At 36.7% G+C, this 23,575-nt stretch overlaps 1 protein-coding gene across 4 annotated transcripts in view; it reads left to right on the top strand.

Moving 5' to 3' along the window:
* Positions 1 to 11,702: 11,702 nt before the first annotated feature.
* LOC138705766 (zinc finger protein 354C) overlaps positions 11,703 to 23,575 on the top strand; it is an 82,249-nt gene continuing 70,376 nt past the window's right edge. The window contains exons 1-3 of one of the 4 annotated variants that reach the window (XM_069834395.1): positions 11,913 to 12,290; positions 17,681 to 17,929; positions 22,124 to 22,296. In XM_069834395.1, the coding sequence (XP_069690496.1) occupies positions 22,234 to 22,296 (63 nt within the window). In that variant the 5' untranslated portion in view covers positions 11,913 to 12,290; positions 17,681 to 17,929; positions 22,124 to 22,233. Of the gene's footprint in view, positions 11,821 to 11,912; positions 12,291 to 17,680; positions 17,930 to 22,123; positions 22,297 to 23,575 lie in introns of those variants that run through there. The other 3 variants (XM_069834394.1, XM_069834396.1, XM_069834393.1) reach the window with 3 other exon arrangements.

The raw sequence follows: 23,575 nt of genomic DNA, 5'->3' as shown, positions 1-23,575 counted from the left end.
TATGGCACTAACTCCTCTCCTGTTTCCCTTACATATCTCACGTTGTGTACTCTGGCTACAATTGAGGCCTGTGATAATAAGATAACACAGAAATCTTCTGCTACAACAATATCTTTCATCAAACATGCATTACTGTTAAATCATTTTGCTGTACAATATTTATGATGTGAGAAAGTAGAGACTAAAGAGATTCACTGTCATCAAATCAGTGTTTTCATGTCAGATTTCATAAATTATGCACAAGTCCCTATCAAAATGGGTTAAGTTTTCTGCCAGTCTGGCAGTCAGTACCGGTACCTATGAGCTAGAGTTTCCTTTGTAGCTGTTGTGTAATTGAATTCTCTGTTTACTATACAATAGTGAGTATTCATATTTTTCATCTGCTATTACTTGGTAACTTTGTCTGACAAGAACAAAAAAGGTTCGCAGAGAATTTCCCATCCATCATAATTTTTAGTCACCTACTGTGCATAACTGGTTATAAAATTTAGAGAGAGAGAGATAAATGTGTATTTTTAATGGAATAACAATTTTTGAGGATGATGATTGTTCAGGAGATTCTTTTGTGACTATGTTGTGAGTCGCATGACAGAAGAAAGTATCACTTAGCTGTAGAGACATAAAATAGGCACATAGTACTATTTTATGTGTGATTATGTATGTAAGAAGATTCGTGCTGTGTTGTTAGTTCTTTAGTAGGTTAATTTACGACGCTTTATCAACAGCTTTGGTTATTTAGCGTCTGAATGAGATGAAGGTGATAATGCTGGTGAAATGAGTCCGAGGTCCAACACCGTAAGTTACTCAGCATTTGCTCATATTGGGTTGAGGGAAAACCCCGTGTTGTTAGTATTACTGTGGTTACTTAACATTGTCTTCAGTTTCAAAGACCCTTAAAGTCTACCCCCTCAGGCTTGAAGTTTGTAATGAAATAAGGGAGACGTTATATTTAATATGAGTTTATTTACAATACTCTTTTTATTATTATTCTCCGATTCCTCATAATTTTTTCTGCTTTTTACTACCACAAATCCCAACTAGTTCTGTTCCTTTCCATTGTGAAGGACTGTTCTTCTGGAATGATAAATATATAACGATGACATTGATTATGTATTGATTTCCTGTTGCTTGCATGTTGTTACTTTTGCTGCATACTTTATTCCAATGTAATGTTAATATTAATTATATCTGGGAAGGACTGGTGTGACAAAGCTATCATAAAATAGGCTACCCTACGTATTTCATTCTAATAATTTTCATGCATAATTTGGGAGAAAATTTACTTGAAAAAAAATCTTAGGGAATATTATGAATGCATTCATTACAAGTATGATCATGCGAATGTAACTTGGTTTTTTGACATAATAAGGCAAAGGTTGAATCTGTCTGCGCCATTAGAAAACATTCGAAATTATTCAAATCAACTTCACAGGGAGTTACACCTGAAAGCTTGATTTGCATTCGAAATATAACAGGAAAATCGCTAGCATTTATTGTATGGAATAGTGGAGATTGAATGTGATCAGTAGGAGAGCTGTGTGTTCACCGAACCTGCCCAAATACACACATGCCCTTCTTTGAACACACAACCATGACACAACAATGCAAGATGTCATTCATCTGCCATTTCCTGCCAAGAACTAATCAGATTCATTCAGCGTATTCTGAATCTCAGCACTGAGCAATCCGATGGCATCACAGTGTTCACAGTGTTCCGATGGCGTCACTGATGCTCCACCAGTGTCGCACCGGTGCCATCAGCTTGCAGAGGTAGTGGCAGTCTCCATCAGTGTATCTGATTGGTTCTTGTATAGAGCGGGAATTAGCAAACGAATGACATCATGCACTGTTGTGTCATGGTGGTGTGTTCTGCTTTAGTTGTGCTGTACTGTTTGTAATGAGCACAATGTAAAAACAATATGTTAATGGCTTATGAGCGAACATGTCAATGGACCAGTTATTACTACTGGTTCAATAAATTGCATATGCTCTCTTTTCTTTGAACGAGATGGCAGTACGGAAATTTCGCAAAATTTTGCTAGCGTAGCACAGAAAACAACTTATACAGTCGCCATGATAGCCATCGATTCTTCCAGCAGTTTTGTTCCTATTTCACTGCAGCGTGAAGTCATTGTTGTCCACCGGTCCGGTGAGATTCGGAATACGCTGATTGATGGCGGCTGATGGACACAGCCACCACCTCTGCAAGCTGATGGAAGCATTGCTACAGCTCTGGAGCATCAATAACATCGCTGAAATTCGGAGGACATGATGCCATCTGATTGCTCGGCACTGAGATTCGAAATAAGCTGTATGCTTTTAGCATGATGTGTGGTCGAAAAAATTATGGGTGAATAATATTATACACCTAAACTAACCTAACTTGTCACTAATTTCGAATCTAATGTCACTAATCCCTAACGTAGGCCCCACATTTAGTATAATTTTGTTTTGAGATGTCACCATCCCTGCTAGACACCAAGTCGAGAGCCACCTATTGGAAGAAGCAAGAAGCACTGTGTCATCCTTAGTGGAAGGCATAATGGTGACTTTCTGAAATGACTGCTTATAATTTTTACATTTCGTTCCTTAAGTGTGTTCTTTGTGTAATAGTCAATGATTAATGTAGTGAATTTTTTTTATTTTTTTGGTTATTTTACGACGCTGTATCATCATCTAGGTTATTTAGCGTCTGAATGAAATGAAGGTGATAATGCTGGTGAAATGAGTCCGGGGTCCAGCACCGAAAGTTACCCAGCATTTGCTCGTATTGGGTTCAGGGAAAACCCCGGAAAAAACCTCAACCTGGTAACTTGCCCCGACCGGGAATCGAACCCAGGCCACCTGGTTTCACGGCCAGACGCGCTGACCGTTACTTCATAGGTGTGGACTTAATAAGCAATAAGGAACCCTAGCTATAACAATAACAATAATAATAATAATAATAATAATAATAATGATAATAATAATAATAATAATACATTAGCCTCATCTGCCACTTGACCCTTGAGCTGCTGCTGGACAACAATATTAATTCTCTGGGCTTATTTTACAAATAATTATGTAAACCTGCTTCAGATGGTTTATGAATGAAAATATTTTAGCACTGAAATATATTTTTCATATTTTGCCAAAATAAATTTCATACTTTGACAAAAATGTCTTCATACTGTGCAGGTCTCTAGACTGCAGTGGTAAGATTAAGTTGGGTTTGATAAGGAGATATAGGGTCATTCCATTGAAGTATCCATTGAGATAAGAGGTTATATACACTGATTTCATAAATGCTAAAAACACTTTTACCTATTTAATAACAATAAATGACTACAGTACATACTATGAACAGTCAACAATGCGGAAAAAATATTTATTTATTTAATTTAACTTATTACCGGTATTTTGTTAATGTGACAATTAGTATTGAAAAGATAATGCTGCATACCATTCAAAATAGTACAGACTTCTTTTTAATACCTAAATTTTTTAAGTACAGAGTTTTAAGACATGAAACCAATTATAAGACAATAAAACAATTATATTCAGACAAATGTGCTGAGTTTAACAAATGTTACTAATGTAACATCCTGTACATTTTTAAATAACACTGTCAAGATAGATCATTAAACAATTTAATGTGCTAATAATAATTCTAAATTATAGACATCAGCTCAAAGAATTTTGAGTGACCACAAGCGTCCTGAATACAATAAACATATACAATAATGTGATGTGATACATTAAAGAAAAAAGAAAGTTAATTGTTGAAGGTAAATATAAGTTGATTAATTGAAATAGAGATGATGATGTAATATTTGAAGAGAATCCTTGATAATATTTATAAGACTAGACATTACATAATCAAAAGGAATGTGAAGGTCCTTAAGATAATTCCATGTGAATTTTGTGATTGAACCTCTACTGCCAAACAGCAAACCAATGACGGACCAAGGTTATAAAATTACTGAAGACATATAACACAACAACAATGCATAGTACCCATTTAAATTTCACCAAGAAATGTAAAAATAACCTCTTTTGTTAGCAACTATTGGAGAATTCACCTTTTTTACAATGTTTCTTCAAAAAATTTTGTCCTTTGACTGAGGCCAACTGAAGCAAGACTTACATCCATTCATCACTGAAACTTCTACTTTCTTCTGGATGAGATCAATTGGCGTGACTTCACCTGAATATCTCTTGTTTTCATGTGACAACACACCAATCACTCGATTTCAATGTATGAAGCAAGCTGGTTGTTGCAATATTTTTTTCCTTGAAGCTTCCAAGTTACCCGAATATCTAGATTGCAGCTGTTCTTTTGACAGTGATATAATACCATTTATTGGCATGCAGTCACCTGTGTTCCGGTACAAGGACACTTTCAGGTCTCCTACCACTCTCACACAGTCAGCTTGCTGAATGGTACTGATAGGAGGAATGTCTTTGAAGAAATCCTTTAACTCCTTAGCTTCAGCTGAATTTTTTTTTACAACATATCTCCAAATCTGTTTCAGTGACTAATTTATGAAAATCTGCAGCTTTGCATATATTAAAGACACTGTCTCCCTTCATGTTGTATTTCCATATATGTTGCGTTAGCACAGCTCCAACTCCATCATGAGACCCTTTCTCATGATGTGATTTGGAGAAGACACATACTAAGGAGACGATGCAAGTACTTCCATGCTGTACCTGTTCTTAAAATGAGCAGCTGCACTGTCACTCTATATGATGACATTAACAACAGAGTGACCACTCTACATGAAATCAGATTAAACAGCTTAACTTCAATTGACAAATGCCTATTGCAATCTGATATTGCATCATAAGATTGATGCTGCAACTTTTCAGCAACATTCTCCCTGTAATACAAAACTTCTGTATATATTGTAATGGAAGCATCCTATCATTTCTCCAATGCGCTGCTGTAGCCTCTTTCTGATGTTTTATTGCAAACTTCTCTGCCAAATCTGTTTTTAATGTTTATTTTAAGAGTTGAAAGTTGATGAATAGAGTTGTGTTGAAAATGCGTTGTGAGTTGGTTAAAATGTATGGAGAAATTCGGGTAATACCAGGTTGTAAGCTACTCTTATGGTTCTATAATTCCTTTCATTGGCGAAAAATGTTATAACTATGTTTCTTCATTTTCTCAGTTTGACACCGTAGTTTATTTCGTGAAGTCATCACATCCCACTTTACCTGTTGCAGCTTCCACTGATATAGCATTAGGCCTACACATGGGCGTTTCATTGAATCCTTACTTTCAGAGTCACTGACCTTAAAAGAAATCCCTTCTAAAACAGAATCCAGTTGACTGGATCCACCACTGTGGAGTAAAGGTTAGCACATCTAATCATGAAACTAGCGGCCCGAGTTAAAATCCTTGTTGGGACAAGTTACCTGGTTAAGGTTTTTCCCCGATGTTTTCCCTCAACCAATTAAGAGCAAATGCTGGATAACTTTAGGCACCAGACCCTGGACTCATCTTGCTAGTATTATCACCTTCATCTCACTCAGATGCTAGATAACCATAGCAGTTGATAAAGTGACGTAAAATAACCAATTTAAAAAAATCCAATTGAGACTTACAAATATTGCAGGAACCCAAGATACAGTCTAAGTTTATAGTGTGTATATCGCAAACCATCTGTCTAAGAAATCTCTGGATAAAAGGGGTATCTGTGGATTCATGAGTACATGTCTTCAAAATGAAATTAAAATTTTTGCAATAAGGGTGGCAGCAAACTTCATGTCTTCGAGCTTCATAAAGTTGGACTTCTTCTGGGTGCAGACTGCAGAAAATTGACAATCCCATTTTAATGTCTGCACCACATTTCTCTTTGAAAAGGTGATATGCCTCCTTTAGAGTAAACAGAAGAAGTCATTTTGGAATCTTCTGCTCTGTACTTATTTGTCGATCATTCACTGTTTTCATATCCTTTCTACCAGGATACTGTCGATATATTATAGTGTCACTGCACTGCGGTAGAAGTTGTGAACCATTGTCGTTGTTTCTTCATTCAATGAATTTCTTTGCTTTCTCTTTGAAGAGTCAGTTTTCTCTTTTATTTAGAAATAATTCCTGAACAACTTTCTGTCTCTTTTTTGGGCTTGATGGAAGGGCCCGGATTGCATATTTCACTGCTAGTTGTGAACACCTTGGACACCTGTATGGTGACATAAATGGTAATGACTTTTCTCCAGCCTCCTTTCTCCTTAATCTCATAGCTTGCATTCGCAAACGTGCTGCTTCCCTTTCTTTTTTCTGAATATTTTTATCATCCTTTCTCTTAGTCCATAATGCCTGCATACTTCTCCTAGTCTTTTCTCTTTCTATTAACTTCATTTTTTCACTCTGTTTAGCTCGGCTTCTTCGTTTTCTTTCCTTTGCACTTAGAGGAGCCATAGTTACAGCAATAGTTTAACTGTGAATGAAACAATTTATAGATTTAGACCTAAATCATTGTGAGATCTCAGATATATTATTTGTTAAGTTGTACTTATGTTTATAAAATGATATAATATTAATACTGACTTAAATGTAGAATCATGTAAATAATTTAAACGGGATTTTCTTTTAGTTCATATGATTCATGTTACTGTAATGTAGGCCAACTGTCTTTCTTATTTTATATACGAGAGGGATCCAGGAAATAACGACCGTTCGCGCATACCCGCCGCGCAGCTGACTCCCCTTCCTTGTTTGAAGGTCAACTGGCTTCCTTAACATGTGTTCTCATAATGTTGTGAGTACTGGTTGCAACAAGTCGCCATTGTGCATTTTGTGTTACTTCAAAATGAACGACGTGATTGATAATCCCGCCGACTGTGAGGTGACGAGTGTGATTCGATTTTTGAATGCCCGACATTTGAAACCTGCAGAAATTTACCGGCAATTGAAAGAAGTGTATAGTGATACTGTAATGAATGAAAGAAATGTGAGAAAATGGTGCGAAATGTTCAACAATGGGCGAACAAATGTCCACGATGAAACTCGACCCGGACGCCCATCACTCATCACAAAAGACCTGAAGACTAAAGTGAACGACAGAATCTTGCAAGACAGGCGCACATCACTCGACGAATTGCTGAAAGACTTTCTGGGTAGTACGCGTTTTGGAAGTGATGAAGAGTTGAAGAAGACAGTGAACACCTGGCTTAATGAACTGGCGGCAGAGGAGTATAACACGGGAATTCTAAAGCTAGTGAACAGATACGACAAATGTTTAAATGTAGGTGGTGATTATGTAGAGAAGTAAAGGAAGCTTCAGTTATGTAACAGACTTTGTTTTTTCAAATAAATATATATTTTTTTATTATTACAACAAAACGGTCGTTACTTTCTGGATCCCCCTCGTAAATTCAGAGATATCAATGTAACTTATAGACTTGTATCATAAGTTAATTATAATGCTTAACAATGACTATTATTATTATTATTATTATTATTATTATTACTAATGTTTTATATTAGGATTATAAATAAAGTAGTGGCAACATGGACAGTACGAACATATTATTGAACTTACATGGAAAATACATTCATGTCCCTTCAATATAATCACCAGTATGTTTCTGTATCTTTTGTTACATTTGTGGCAACTGTTGCAGTTAGCAAGATAGTTTCTGTTGATCTCTCTGCTGGACTGCCCTACTGCATGAAGCACTGATGAACATCTGGAAACCTCTTGTCTCTAAGTGGTTCTTTCAACCATGGAAACAAGTCGTAGTCACAAGGACTCATGTCAGGGGAATATGGAGGATGTTCCTATACTTCTCAATCCCATCTTTGTAGCAATTCAGCCACTGCTCCTGCGAAATAACGAGCATTATCATGCAAGATGAAAGGTAGATTGTATCTCAGGAAATGTACACCTTTTTGCAGCATAGCTGGACGTAGGTTGCATTCGAGAAAATGTTGCTAGTATGCTGCACTGACATTTTGGTCTTGAGGTACAGCATGGCTAATGATAACACCTTCACTGTCGTATGCCACTATCAGCATGACTCCTAGAGGGTTCATATCGCACTTTTTTTGGACGTGGTGATCCTTTGTGGTGCCATTCATTAGACTGACACATTAGTTCAGGCTCGTATGCCTTTTCCCATGTCTCATCAATGGCAACAGGAATACATTCCCTTAATTATGGTATCTCTATAGGTGGAATTCAGCTATTGCATATCGGTGCCACTTCTGTGCTTCTGTCAGGTTATGAGGAACCCAGCGTCCTGCAATTTTTCTCATGTGAAGATTTTCTTCAGGATGTCCCACACAGTTTGATGACTGAGTCCAACCTCGATGGATAATTCTCGTACAGTTCAGCAATGGTCAACAGCAAGAAGGCCTCACACTACTCCACTTGTTCATCACAAATGGACTGGTGACCTGTGCGAGCCACATGTGCCGTCTCATTTCGACCCCTACAAAATGCAGAGATCCATCTTGCAACCGTCCGATACGGTAGTGCATCATTGCCACAAGCTTCAAGTAATCCTTGATGACATTGGCGTGCATTTCTATCACAGGCTACCTCGATTTTTATCCACGATCACTACTCAATTTAGTAAACATGCTTTAGACCAATTAAAAATGTGCTCTACATTTAACCACACACAATAACAACATATGTTGTCATAGCAACCAGTTTTATCATTCAATACATGGACAATATATCCAACTACAATCACCAGTTGTCTCGTATCGCATGTGAATGTGCATGACCCATTCCTGGCAGTGTGCCACTACTTTATTTACAACCCATGTAATATTACATTTGTATTATTTCGAATGTACTTTATATGTAGATCTAAGGGCCTAAATTATCTACTGTCGTTTTTTAGTCAACTATCCGAAGACAGGTTTGAACATTACAAGTGATACCAACATGACACCACTTATGAGGCAACTAGACCAGGAGATAATGGGGTAGGGTGCCAGTTCCTTTCCCCTTCCATTGCAGACATCGCCGATCAGCTACATATTACACTAATCAGACTTCAGATTTATTGTTCTTCCTCTGACATATTGTCAAGTGAGATGTACTGCCTGATAATAGATGTACACAGGGGCGGCTTTCAAAGAGGGGCTGCGGAACTGCAGCACCCCCAAGCATTTGTGGCTCATTGTCTCGTTTTATGTTGTGAAATACATTTATTATACAGTCTATTTTGCTACTCGAATTTTTAAAATTTCGCTCTAATTGACATGCACACAATCGTTAGTCACTTCCTCCCCTAGTGCTGCCAGACCGAAGCCAGAGACCAAGACTATGGGTGAAGCCACTTGCTTCCCTGGAGCTGCCAGTCTGAAATCTCGGGAAGCTTTGTGCGTTAGTTTCACCCCTCCCCCTGCTTCCAATTCCCATAAATTAAGTCACAGGTGCTGCAAAATTTGCAATGTCAGTTTGTCAGTAGTGTGTATATGCTTGTAGGAGACATATGAATATCGGGAGTGTTTCTATTTAGTTTTCACTTTTAAGCAGTGTGAGCAGTTTTAAATACATTTTGTTTAATGTTGTGGGTATAACAAGTGCAACAATGTTTAATTCTGTACAATATTTACAGACTATTTAGTTCAGTACCGTAACAATTAAGGAGAAATGTGAAATTAAGTGTCATGGAAGATCTACATCTGTCTAGATATAAAACAGTGTTCGACAAGCCAACAAAAAGAATATACGAGGAAATTCAATTGTGATGTGTATAAGAAGTTTGTGTGGTTGACAGGCTGCGATATTAAAAATGCGCTATTCTGTTTTCCATGTCTTTTGTTTGGTGGCGATTCTAGCTGGACTCAGAAAGGCATAACCGATCTTAGAAAACCAAATGAAAAGATTAATAAACATGCAAATTCGGCGAAACACACAAATAACACCTTGAACTTGGCTGTGTTGGGAAAAGTGAATATTCAGGAGAGTTTAAGTTCAGCTCATATACCAGCTGTTGAACATCATAACAATGGTGTGAGAAAAAAACAGAGAAGTGTTGTCTAGAATTATTGACTGTATCAAGTTTTGTGGAACTAATGAGTTAGAATTAAGACATCATCATGAAAAGATAGGATCTGACAATTAAGGAATATTTCTCAATTTGGTGAAATAGACAAGTGAAATAGATTCGATGTTCAAGTCCCATTTGGAGAGCTCTTCGCCATTTAAAGGCCTATCAAAAAGTATTCAAAATTAACTAACTTATTGGAATATATATTGAACGTACTCAGAGAAGAAATTTTAGCAGAGATTGAGGAAACCGAATTTGTCTCTGTTCTTGATGATGAGACCACAGATATATCTGAAAAATTTCAGCTTGTGATTGCAGTTCAGTATTGTAATAGAGAAGGAAAAGCCGTGGAGAGGTTCTGGGGTTTCTTTAACCCAAATGGACAAGATGCAAATGCAATATCACAGTGCATACTTTCACAGCTAGAAATAATTTTAAAACAAAAGAAAGACAGAGCTATGATGGAACAGCTGTGATGAATGGTATACTAAATGGGATACAAGCAAAAGTTAGAGATTGTTACAAATATGCATATTTTGTGCACTGCTATGCCCATCAGTTGAATCTCATAATGGAAATAGCCGCTAAACAAAATACAAAGGCTCGCACATTATTTGCTAATTTATCCAGTATTCCTGCTTTCTTCTCTCGATCTCCACATAGGCAGTCTGTATTAGATTCATGTGTTTCAAAGAGAACTCCATCAGCTGAGGCAACAAGATGGAATTTTAAAATAAGAACAGTAAATGTTGTTCATGAGAAGAAGGAGCCATTGCTAGAATGTTTTGAAGCCATAATGGAATCTGAAACGTCAAACATCACAATAAATAAGGAAGCGCTCGGTGCGTATTCTTGAAGATCCTGAATTCAATTTCTGGCTCAGTTTTTTTTTCATTTATTGATGTCTCATGCAGATATATTATACAATCAACTACAACATCGCCAGTTAGATGTTTCTAAGGTTCAAATCTACATATCAAGCTTTGTTAATGCCATAGAGACAATAATATGGAATAGTGCACAGTTGAGCAGCGAGAACTGTGAAAATAAAAACCCTAGCAAGGTCGATGGGAATCTCACAAGGGTTACAGCAGCCAAGGAAATATGTGACCTCATTATCACACAAACTAACACCTGATTCCAGTACATAGATCTGATAGTATCTTCTCTTCTATGTCAAGAAAAATTTGAATGCTAAGGTTACAAAAGCTCATTTCCTGAAAATGACCTAAATGTATGTGTGAAGCTTTTCCAATGCTCGATAAAGACAAACTAAAAACGGACTCACAGTGTTGTATCAGAGACAAGAATTAAAAATATATCAGTGGCACCGTCAACCTCTTGAAGTTTCTTCTATCTGAGAACTTGCAGGCCTCATTTTCAGAAGTTGTGAAACTACTACGCATAGCTATCATCATACCAATGACAACTTCCGAACCAGAACGTTGCTTTCCGTGTTTGAAAAGAGTAAAATCCTATCTTAGAAATACGATGAGAGAAGAGAGACTGACGTTAGCTGCGCTGTCCATTGAAAAGACTATGTTAAACTACATATCGGATTTTAATAAGAAGGTGAAGGTATCTTATACACAATTCACGGACATTACACTAAATAAAATTGAGCACCGACACGCATTAAAGTAATATATTTCACTGAGCTCCGTATACTCTAATAGAAAATCCCGACCCGTCGAGTGACGTCACACATCCTGCATTACGGCCTGGTCTAGATCACGATGGCAGTGCCTGAGACGTATTGAAGATTCGATTGCAAAACTGAAACAGGAACACGAAACGAATAGGATAATTTGGTAACTTGAAGTAAGCCTAGGCCTATTTGTTTTTCTGTATTTGAATTCGTAAGCGTAATGATGCGCATTCGATAAACACACACAAATCTGCTCCTTTTTTAAGATAAATTGCTGGCAGTGAGGAAATCGACTCGTACACGCATTGAAGTTTTCCGAAATATACATAATTAAATAACGTTATCGCGCTTTAACATTTTATGTTCGAAGGTTGGAATAGTCACGAATTTTCGATTCTCTTTTGTTTTGGTTGACCCAGACGGCCGTGACGAGTGTAGTCAGCTGTGCTGTGCACTTGTACAGCCAATAATATTGTTTCGAGAGGGAAAGGAATAAGAGTGAGCGTATTTGTAATTAAAGAGCCGAAGAAAAGGATCTTTTTTTAACGTCATTCAAAAATGTCTCTCGAGAACAACTATTTGATAGAAGATGTTTCAACAAAAAAAATCTCTAAAACGGGACTGGCACTAATTGGTTTAAGCGGTACGTAAAATTTAAGGTTAAGTGTACACAGTAATGTTTGGAACATAGTTAGCTATAATCGTTACGAAGAATGTTTAGTTTGAGCCCAGCTCACATTTATAGCAGATTGATCAGCCTTACAGGCTTTGATGACAACTTTTATCAATTTCACTATGTTACCATCTAACTTCTGCATACGAAATCACGTTATAATATAATTCTCATTTGAATAGCATGAACAACCGTACTTCCATCTAGCGGTTCTCAATCGACGGTGGCGATCCTGGTGGTTGTTCTCTTCCACATGTTACCGATTTTAACATGGGGACAGTCAATCTGTTATATATGTAATCTGGGGTGAGGAAGTGATGCAGCTAAATTTGCGCTGAGGTAGTTCCCTTCATAATCCGCTTATACACTTTGCATAAAGAATCTCTGACAGGTTTGGTTAGTTTAGGTTTGTATTATGTCCTGCATATACGATCAACTGCATCTCCACCAAAAAAAAAAAATCTTATAAATTCAATGATTTTCACTTTCGAAATCACCGGAACTACCTCAGCACTAGTTTCATTTGCAATGGTAATATTGGGTTTGGAGACGTCCGAACTTCGCCTGTTATGTCCTGCTCTTCAGGTGTGTGTCCTATGTCTGGTCAGGCATTCTAGAAAATGAGAAATTGTCCTGCTTTTCTCTCTCATCAATTCTCAGTGGACCAAAGAGAAAAACCATCTGTGTCTGGAGTCCATTTAAGAAATTATGTTTGTAAAATTTAGTTTAAGTTAAGACATATACAGTATCTCGAGTGAATTTCCACAAGTATTATTGGGGTGATAACATCCCTTGAACCTCTGATTGAGATGCTGGTTGATATGTACAGTGCTCTAAAAAAGATTGAATGCATAATATTTTTAAAGTATCTCTTGGGCACATCTGCGCATGTGTTATACCATCTCGATCAGTTCGCACCATAGAAAATAATGTAGTGTTATTTAAAGTCTTTTCTTCCGTCCCTAACTTCATTACATTATTCTGGAGAACAAACAGTTGAATTTAATTTAATGATCTTTAAATTAGCCCATTTTAATCGCTTATATCAAGAAATACACAGTTTGATTTTATCTGTCAACGTTCAGTTATATGATACATAGCATCAGCTTTAAGATGTGAAAGTTTAGAATAGATGAGCAGGTTTCTTTTGTACGTTGTAATGGAATATTTGAATAATATTTAAAAACAGTGAACCTATAGTTTTGTGTTGTTATATTTGTCGCTAGATGGCAGCAGAACTTTGTTTATGATCATCCATGAAATGGTGGAGTTCACAGAAAGGTCAGCAGTTTTAGCTCTTGTGAGGGCAGGGTTTTTGGCAACTGAGGCTGGTCGGAGACATGTTTTACCTGCTTCTACAGCTAGGTAATGGGCCAAACTTTATCGGGATAGTGCTCAGGTAGCAAAGAGGCATTCTACAGGCCACCCATGCATCTCTAGTAGGGGGCAAGATGAGGCCCTCTTGGTAGCAGGTGAGGTGAACCCCTTTCTACCTGCTATCATACTGAGGTCTTTGTCTTCATATCCTGATTCGGTGCAGACTGTTCGCAACTGACTTAGGGATGTGGGACTTAAAAACTACGTCATCTCTAAAAAGGTCTATTTGACAAATGCTTGAATATTTGATCTCGCATATAACACAGAAATGCTAAACTTCGTGTGGAAGGATGTAGAAGGATGTAAACTTCTCCAATGAGGTCACGTTTTCAGTTGCAGATGTGGGGCAGCTCCGTGTATACCGTGAATCCAATGCCAGATATGATCCTAAATATGTTGCCACTACTCATAGAAGTACCTTTTTAGTATTCTCTGCTGGGGTTGAATGATATATCACAGTGCCGGGATGCTACTGATACTTCCGGGAACTCTCAATACCACGGTATATCAAGACCTGAGTCTTTGGTTGATTCCAGCCCTTCACCTAAATTATCCCAAAGGACAGTTTATTTACTTCCAGCAGGATGATCATCCAATTCATACATCAGTGACAGTTCAGCAGTGGTTTGATCGGCAGCAAAGGATCAAAGCGATACATTGGCCTCCAAATTCTCCTGACCTAAACACCATTGAGAATGTCTGGGCCTAATGAAGAAGACTCTTCAAAAATGCTGTCACTGACCAACAACCAAGGAAGAGCTCTGGCTGATGGCACTCATGCTTTGGTAAAAACTCGCTCTCAAAGAGAATTACTTCAAAGACTTCGCTGCTTCTATGCCTGATCGACTTCGAGAGGTCATGCAGCAACAAGGTCGACAAACATCTTATTAATTTTTGTTTGTTTGTCTCGGGTAGAGATAGAAATCGCGTCTTAAGGCTGGAATTTATTTTTCCCCTTGTTTTTTTTTTTTCTTTTCTTTTCTTTCTTGTATAGTTCTAGAGCCCATAACCAAAAATTATTTAAACTTATAAGTAAAGTATAGGCCTACTCATAATATTTTTTATACTCTCTTTTGGTATCGTCCACATCTCTCATAACAACGTGGAATGAGCTAAATTAAAACAAAAAAAGTTTGGTAGGCGGATTTGAACCTACAATCTCCAACTGTCACTGGTCAATTCCAATCAGTACTGTACCTCTAACTGCGTAGCTATTACCTAGATCTCTGCCGTGTTCTTTCTCTTTCTTCCATATTCCAATAAGGACATGATTAACATGTAAACATACCTTAAAATGTAGAAAATGTGCTCGTGTAAACACAAAATCGGAAATCCATCAAATGCACTATCAAGAGTGCACTCAATCTTTTTTGGAGCGACTGTACATCTGTTACCAAGTCATTACATCTCATTTGACGATATGTGTCAGAGAAAAAACAATTGTTTGTTTAAATCTGTTGTCTTATTAGTGTAAGGCCGGGAATAAAAGGATGCGCCACGGCAGTAACGCGGCATTACATGTAATGCGCAGAGTAAATTGTGCACTCGTGAACAAGCAGTGTGCGCGATACAAATCATCTGAGTAGAGCGCAAGCCTGGAACTCCTTTTTAATTCCATTCTATCTCACAGAATGCACGACCACGGAAAACAAGGAAGCTTTGCTAACTGCTATTTGAGCTTTGGTAGTAACAGCATACATTTTGAACAGAAAGAAACGTAGACCTATGGAGCTATACAAGAAGCGGCTAGGCAGTAATTTAAGTGCTATAAACTGTCAAGAAACCAGCGGCCAGTATAAAAACCTTAGGACTACTTGGATGATATAAAACACTATTTTTGGTTGACTGTCTGTATATGTCAATATTCCAGGTTCGCACTGACTTTACGATTCTTGGTGACAGGGGATTTGCTTACAAGCCTTCAATAACTTTTGCGAATTTCAGAACATGCTATTGGACAAATAATCCCAGAAGTTTGCCCAGCAATTGTCAGCGCATTAAAGAAAAATATTAAGATGAGTTAAATCATAGTACCAACATAATGTGGTTCTTTAATGCGGATATTTTAATTGCAATACAAATAATGAAACATTGAGAGAATAAAATTACAGTTAAAAAATTCGAAATACCACACCAAGAAAAATCAGTAATATTTCGAAGTCGCATTGTAATAAAGAAACACATACAATAAAACTACAAACATTTTCTTTTTTGCATTATCAAAATTTGATTGCCAAATGATATTTTTAATTTATGTGTACAGTCAAAACGAGTATTTTAGATCATCAAAAGAAAATTATTTTAGAATAAAACATAGCAATGCAAAATAACGGGAGGTTATTATGCTGTGGAACGGAGCGCATATGAAATGCAAGGCAGATGCTGATAAGCTACTGACGAATGCCGTGGAGTGGAGTTCCGCAGTACAATAATCTCCCTGTATATCAACAAATACTACAAAAATTATTATTCAATTCATTAAAAATAATATTACGAAAGAACAGAAGATTTAAAACATGCTGGTTTTGACTATTGGAGTAGTCTATGTGATGAACATTCTGGGACAGAGTTTTGGCTGGATGATGTTGAAGAGAGCCAAGAGAATTTGATTCATATCTGGAAGTGACAGGGTGTAGTGTAGTAAGAATGGAATTGGAGATTTTGTAATTGAAAGGTCTGCTTGAGAAAACTCTCGAATCGGAGGACGTTGTGATGGTTCAGGAGCAGAGGCATAGGACATTGAGGGAGTAAATGGTTGAGTAGGTTATCTAAGATAACCCATTTGGGAAGAAGATATCAAATGAAGGTGCAGATGAATGAAAACGTTCTTACCCATAGTAAGTTGACATTTCAAAGAAGTTTTGTTTTGCTTTCACGTGAATCTCATAAATAGCTTGCTGAATCCCTTTTCTAGTAGTCGCACGATATGATATCATTTTCAATGAAAGGAACGTACAAAATGATTTAACTTCACATTGTTCAACAGTGATCTTTAACCTCCCAGAAGCCATCGGCGTGGTTCAGGCGGTAGTGTGTTTGCTTCTGATTCGAAATTGCACTCAAGCATGGATTCGATCCCCGCTTGGGCTGTTATCTGATTGTGTTTTTCCGAGGTTTTCCTCAACTGTAAGACGAATATGAGGTAATCTATGGCGAATCCTCGGCCTCATTTCGTCAATTGCCAACTCGCTATCTCAAATTTCATCGATGCTAAATAACCTAGTAGTTGATAGAGCGTCGTAAAAATAAGCAATTAGGAAAAATTAACGTTCCAGCAGCAGCTTGCTTAATTCCAACGGCGTTTGCCAGTAATTCTGTACTATCCTGCTTTTTCGCTCATTTTGAAGTCCTGTCTCATCTTGCGTGTTCACTGGCACGTTCCATTGTTTTCATTATAATAGTCAATATCACCAGGATTCCACAAGATTGGACATAATTTATGAAGTCCAATTTACTTCAGACCACTCCATGCTTGAGGTGTGCGCACTTCACGAGACAAACGGCAACGAACCTGTCCACACTGCGGGAACGAATCCCTTTGTGTTCGCGAGAAAAACCGAGAGGAACGGATCGCTACGCGGCATTTGAGGTGTGCGCGTTTTTGCCTCAGTGTGTGCTTGAAATCGCGTACAAACGAGCAAGCGAAGTCCCGAATTCTGTTCGACTCTTGTTGCATTACAGCCGCGGCGCACCCATGTATTCCCGGCCTAATATGTAGCTAGTTGGCAATGTATGCAATGGAGGGCGAAAGGAACTGGCTGCCCTATCCATTATTTCCTGACTTAGTTGCCTCATGAGTGATGCCTTGTTGGTGTCACTTGTGGGGTTCAGACCTGTCTCTCTTGTCATCACAGATAGGGGTTTTTCAAGATGCCTTATAAATTTTCGACTGCAGAATACGCCAATATTGTGTATGTTTATGGTTTGTGCGATGGAAGTTCTTTGTGTGCCATCGCTGAATATGAATGACGCTTTCCGAACAGAAGGGTACTAGATCGAAGAGTATTTGCTGTCTTTGGGGTTAAATGAAAGACTTGGTATACCAAAGGAAGGTGGAAACGAGAGAGACACTAATTGACCGTATTTTGAATTGCTGCACGCCGCATAAAGAACAGCCACAAGTAACTCTCCCGAGCAACAAGCATGATTCACGCCCGAGCGCAACAGTACATTGAAGCAGAAGTACCTTTGAAAATGTGCGGAAACATCGACCCCAACATCTAGAATATTAGGTATGTATGCATATGCGAATATAAACTTTAAATTTGTCTGTTATCTGTCTCTAAATGCGAGTTAATACAATAGAATCCCAGAAGTTTTTGTGAAATCAAATAGCCATATCTCCGTAACTGTTCAAAAACAGACCCATATTCATGTGAATATTTTGACTCAGAATGACTTCAGAATTCACATCCTAATTTTTTTTACCTTTCCTCGTGAATCACCATATATATATATATATATATATATATATACCGGTATATAATGGCTTAGTGCACACATGTTGTAAGTGCTAATTTCTTAATTTTGAGGGAAAGTTTCGATTTTCAATACTTAATTACACTTCAATTAACATCTATTCTCAAAAAATAAACATAACATAGGAAATTCTTAGTACCAGTATTCACTTCCCACATTTGTGCACAGTAAAGATACACCTCAAAGGACTCCAATTTCGTACTTAACTCAATTTGACCGGAAAATGTACATAACACATGTGTGCACTAAGCAATCGAATTATATATAGATATAGCTGTACAGTTGACTAAACAACAACAAAGTGCAAATGATATAAACTGCCAAAATTATAGACTGTACATCTCGATCTACTAAGCATGATATGTAGCGAAATTTTGTTTTTCTTCTATTTTTGTTTTTAATTCCTAAAATATAATGTTTTTAGGATTGATAGTAGTCTAATATTTACTGTTCGAGTAGGCCTAAATGTGAGCGTCTTTGCCAGTGACCTTCCGTTCAGCACACACTAACACCACCATGATAGAGAGACAACAGAGTACCTGTACCCTGATTTGTAAACAGTAATATCACCACAATTGCAATGTATGTGGTGGACCGAAGTAAATAATGACGGTTTACTATCATTTCCAAAAGCATTAGACTCACAGATAACATTTTTTACAAAAGTTCAGAAAAATTTTATTAGACTTTTTGTTCAGTAAGTTATGCTCTATCATCAGTATTTTTTTTTGGCAGTGTATATCGTTTATACCCTGTATATATATTAGAAACATAATAAGTTACTCCAATTTAAATAGTAGATAAAAACAATAAGTGAATACTGTAATGGCATAATAGGCCTATTATGAATTTATGAGTATTTAAATATTTAATGAAGAATTAATGAACAGAAGTTCACTTTCCTTTATGCTTTCTCTTTTGTCCTCATTGTCATTTTACAAGCTGTGAAAGAATGGTCTACTCAAATAGAAGTTAGGGTAGCATAGCTAAACTGACATATATTTTATTTCAATTTTATCTGGGAGAGGTTCAGTTTCCACATCCATGACTAGATTCGCACATCTCAGCACTGAAAAATCCAGGATTTTTCTCCAACATGCTACCCCACTGAGTTGTGTATAAGTGGCAATACTTCTATATCACAATTTGAAAATTACAAACAGCTGTCAGCATTTTCTATTAGAGATGTGATAGAATGTGCATCGTTGAGTTTGAGTAGTCTAATTGTAAGACAGTTTTTACCGTTTAGGAAAATAGGCACTATTAACCATGAAATAGGCATTATCGACCCAATTAGGCATTTTAGGGTACTACAAAACTCCATAAAATAGCATGACTTTTCGTGAAACGTGGACATATTTAAAATTTTTTTATATTAATGCTTAAGCAACAAAATAAGCAACTCTCAGGGCTGGGCAAAATACTGACATCCAAATATTTCAAATACAAATACAAAACACTTCAAATAATTGTATTTGAAATACAAATACAAAATACTTTAAAAAATTAACCAAAATACATTTGTATTTCAAATACTCAAAATACATTTGTATTTCAAATACTCAAAATACATTTGTATTTCAAATACTCGATAAAATATATAGGCCTAAAGAAATAAGAATATTACTGAAAATCTAAAATATTATATTAACATTAAAAGTATTTTTACCTCGAAGTTTTATATAAATACTGTAACTGAACTTCTTCCTTTTTCCAGTCAGCAATGAAATTATGCTACATATGAATAATTACTGCTCCCTTTGAAAATAACTAGTTCCTCAAATGTTCATAAGATAAGGATTCCCTTGCTTATGAATGAATAAATCCTGCAAAACAGAACAGTCTTTCTACAGGCGTAGAGGAACACAAACTTGTATTATATTTATAAAAGCTTGTTTCACTGTTGGGTAATTCTCTAGAGTGCACAGGGTTGTCCCTTAGCCATTGAAGAATTGTGTGAGCTCATACTCCACAGCAGACAAGTCCTTTTCTTTTTGCTTTTTAAAGTCTGTTTTACTTGAGTTGAAAACATAAAAATGGTTTTCATCGTCTTCATTGTCTGAACTGACCAAAGATGTAGCAGACAACTGCTCAGCTGATTTCACAACACATATTCTGTGTCCTCTTCTTATCACTTAGTACGGAAATGTCAGGTAGCCATCTCATCTTCAAAGATGGGTGGAGCAAGCTGCCAAAATAGCTCAATTTTCTTCTGGGATCAGATCAAACATCACTTTAAATCTTGATGAAAGTGAACTTATTAGGATTGGAGTTACTTGGAATAGATGGCGTAGATTACTAGGTAACAGAATATGTAATCTGTTGTTAAGGGAAATTAATGTGGACAAAAGTTGGCCGTAATAGCACGTCTTCTCATTTGCATTAAATTAAGGACTATGGCGGCAATGGGTTTCAGAACTGCACAATATTCTTCAAGGTACTGGAACTCAACATCTTTGAAGGTTGGCAATCCCAGTTTTTCACATATACTGTTTATATCATGTTTGAATTGCAATATTTGAGAGACTGAGTCACAAAGAGAATTCCATCGAGTTGGACAATGAAACTTTAATGAATATTTCAAGACATCTGATATAATTTCTGAGTATTTGAGTCTCCTAGACGCATTCCATAATGCTAAACATTTAGCAAGTGTTGGGTGATGGATCCTTGATGCTGTTGGAGATTTCTTCATGGCATTAAGCAAATCAAGTTGTGGCAAGAAAACTAAGTGTATAGCTAGCACAACTGAAATGGGTAGGCAAATAAGACAAAAATTCATTCTTCAAATCGAAATCTAAAACTTGAAGAACAAGAAGAAGAAAAAAGTATTTTGAGTATTTGAAATACAAAATACATCAATTTTATGTATTTAAATATAAAATACAAAATACTTTCGAAAATCCTTACAAGTTACAAAATACAAATGTATTTCAAATATGTATTTGAAATCATGTATTTCAAATACTGCCCAGCCCTGGCAACTCTACCCTAAAATCCCAGGTTTAGTGATAGCAAGGCTGCCATATGATAAGGCTTTAAGCAATGTTCAGCAAACTTCAAGTTGTGATACGAACATTTTTCATTTCTGTATCATATCATTGATGTAGAAAATTCAGGATTAAATTACTGAGAGCTACAGGTACTCTAGAACATAAATTGTTTTGAGATACATAACTGAAAAAGTTTAATATTATTACATCTGTGAAAAGCTAAAAAATTTCTCACTATATTGAACACAGATTTGTTGTTTAGTCAGTTGTCCGAAGAAACTCATGAGGCAACTAAACCAGGAGAAGGGGGTGTGGTGACCAGTTCCTTTCCTCTCCCATTACATTCGTTCCTCTTCTGGCAAACTAGCGAAAGTGAAAAATAAGCGACTCTGCACTTAAGGTCTATATTGCACTATTTAATAGTGCAATATAAACCTTAAGTGCAGGGTCGCTAATTTGTCACTTTCGCTAGTTTGCCAGAGGAGTGACGAATTTTCGCTGACTAGTTACATATTACAATAATCAGACTTCAGATGTATACAAACAATTCTTCCTCTTAACACATGTCATCAAGTGAGATGTAGGCCTGCTGCCTGATAATATATGTACATGTATCAGCCAGAACCTCAATCAGAAGTAGAACACAGTGTAGAGAGCCTTAAATCATACCTACAATTTTCATTGTATGTATATATTGCATATGGACATTTGAACACGGATTTGCTCAAACTTACATTAATTTTGAGCATTCCATGTCACTGACTGCTCATTTTAAGTATGCTTAAATAGTTCCTTGCAAAAGTAGCAAACAAGTAAAATTAAAATTAGATTATATGAAATTACATTAATTTCATCATCATCATCATCATCATTATCATCATCATGTGTTGTCTTTAAAATATTGGAATATTTTTATGTGTGTTATTCGTATTTTATACATTAATTATATTTCAGGGGGAACTGCTGTTGTGCTCAGTGTTGTATGTCTTCCATTCATTTCACCAGCTTTTCGTCGAATCGCTCTACCATATGTTCCAGCAACTAGTGCACAGATAAAGAATGTCATGTGTGCACTAACTGGACGGTCAGGAAGACTAGTCGATTTAGGCAGTGGAGATGGAAGGATTGTAAGTTAATGTAAGAAAGTAGTTTTTAATATTGTCATCTTTTTCACTTGAGGGAAATTATTTTTGTCCATAACAGGAAGGTGTCCGTACTGTAGAGGGAAATGTTTATAGAAGAAAAATTTGAAAATACTTTACATTCATAATGCATTTACAGCTTATGAACATGTTGTATGCAGAAACAAGTTGTAAAATCTACCTTTCCTCATGTCCAGTGTGTTTGATTAAACAAGGGAACATCTTCGAAAGGCCTTTCTCTTTTTGTTTTAAGTTGGAGCTGTGACCTGAACAACAGCTCTATCTCTATTGAATCACAATACAAGATCCTCTTTTAAATTATGGCTCTAAACAGCGTTGTGTGCTAGTGAAAGGATGAGTATCTTTTCCTCTTTCTAACATTTATTGTTAAGCTAAAGTGCAAACACAATAATCATCACCATCATCATCATCATCATCATCATCATCATCATCATCTTTTTCTTATGATCGTCTGGTTGGAGTCCTCTAGCTCGTTTGGAATCCAGCATCCCAGTATATATGGAAGATCATGCTCTTCTGTTGTTTCAATGGGTTTAGTTTAACACAGAAAAGGAGATGTTCTTTTGCTTAGATTTACATGTGAACGAATTTCTTATCCACGACTTCTCTCTGTTTTTACTTTGTTTTATGTGTTTGTTGCTTTTTTTGTCTATTTATAGATCGAATGTTATAGCTAATCTATGACAGAGTTATATTCAATTGGTAAATTGTGCAAAATAAACATTCTTGCTCTAGTCATGTGAACAGACACTGCCCGAATTGGACTTACAAAGGATGTACTTGACCTCGAATGCTCAGAACCACACAAAAACATGCTTATAAATCACTCAACACAAAAACGGTGGATGAGTCATTTCTATGCAAAACTCCTCGTCTTACCACGAGAGACATTTGAATGATCACCTATTCAAGGTCTAAGAGAAGAACTTTGGTAATGCAAAGAAGCAAAATATCTATATAACAGGATCAAAAACACATATTTCAGTGTCGTGACTATATTGCTACATTTCCCTCCAACAGTGCCACAAAGCCTCTGCTTAAAATAATTACGATACTTGAACAACAAACTTTCTTTCTACTGACCTTATAGTGTTGCACAGCTATTCCAAATAGAGGAGACAGCAGAGTATTACTAAGTTGTCAAAAGAAGCAGTAACCAACATGACCACGAGAACAGGAATCAGATTGACCATGATTTGGAGTTAAAACATTGGCAACATCCAGCTGACCACGTAAACATCAG

The sequence above is a fragment of the Periplaneta americana genome, chromosome 9 (assembly GCF_040183065.1).
Source record: "Periplaneta americana isolate PAMFEO1 chromosome 9, P.americana_PAMFEO1_priV1, whole genome shotgun sequence".
Lineage (NCBI taxonomy): Eukaryota > Metazoa > Arthropoda > Insecta > Blattodea > Blattidae > Periplaneta > Periplaneta americana.
Note: the sequence above shows the minus strand (reverse complement) of the source record. Positions and strands in the feature narration are given on the sequence as shown.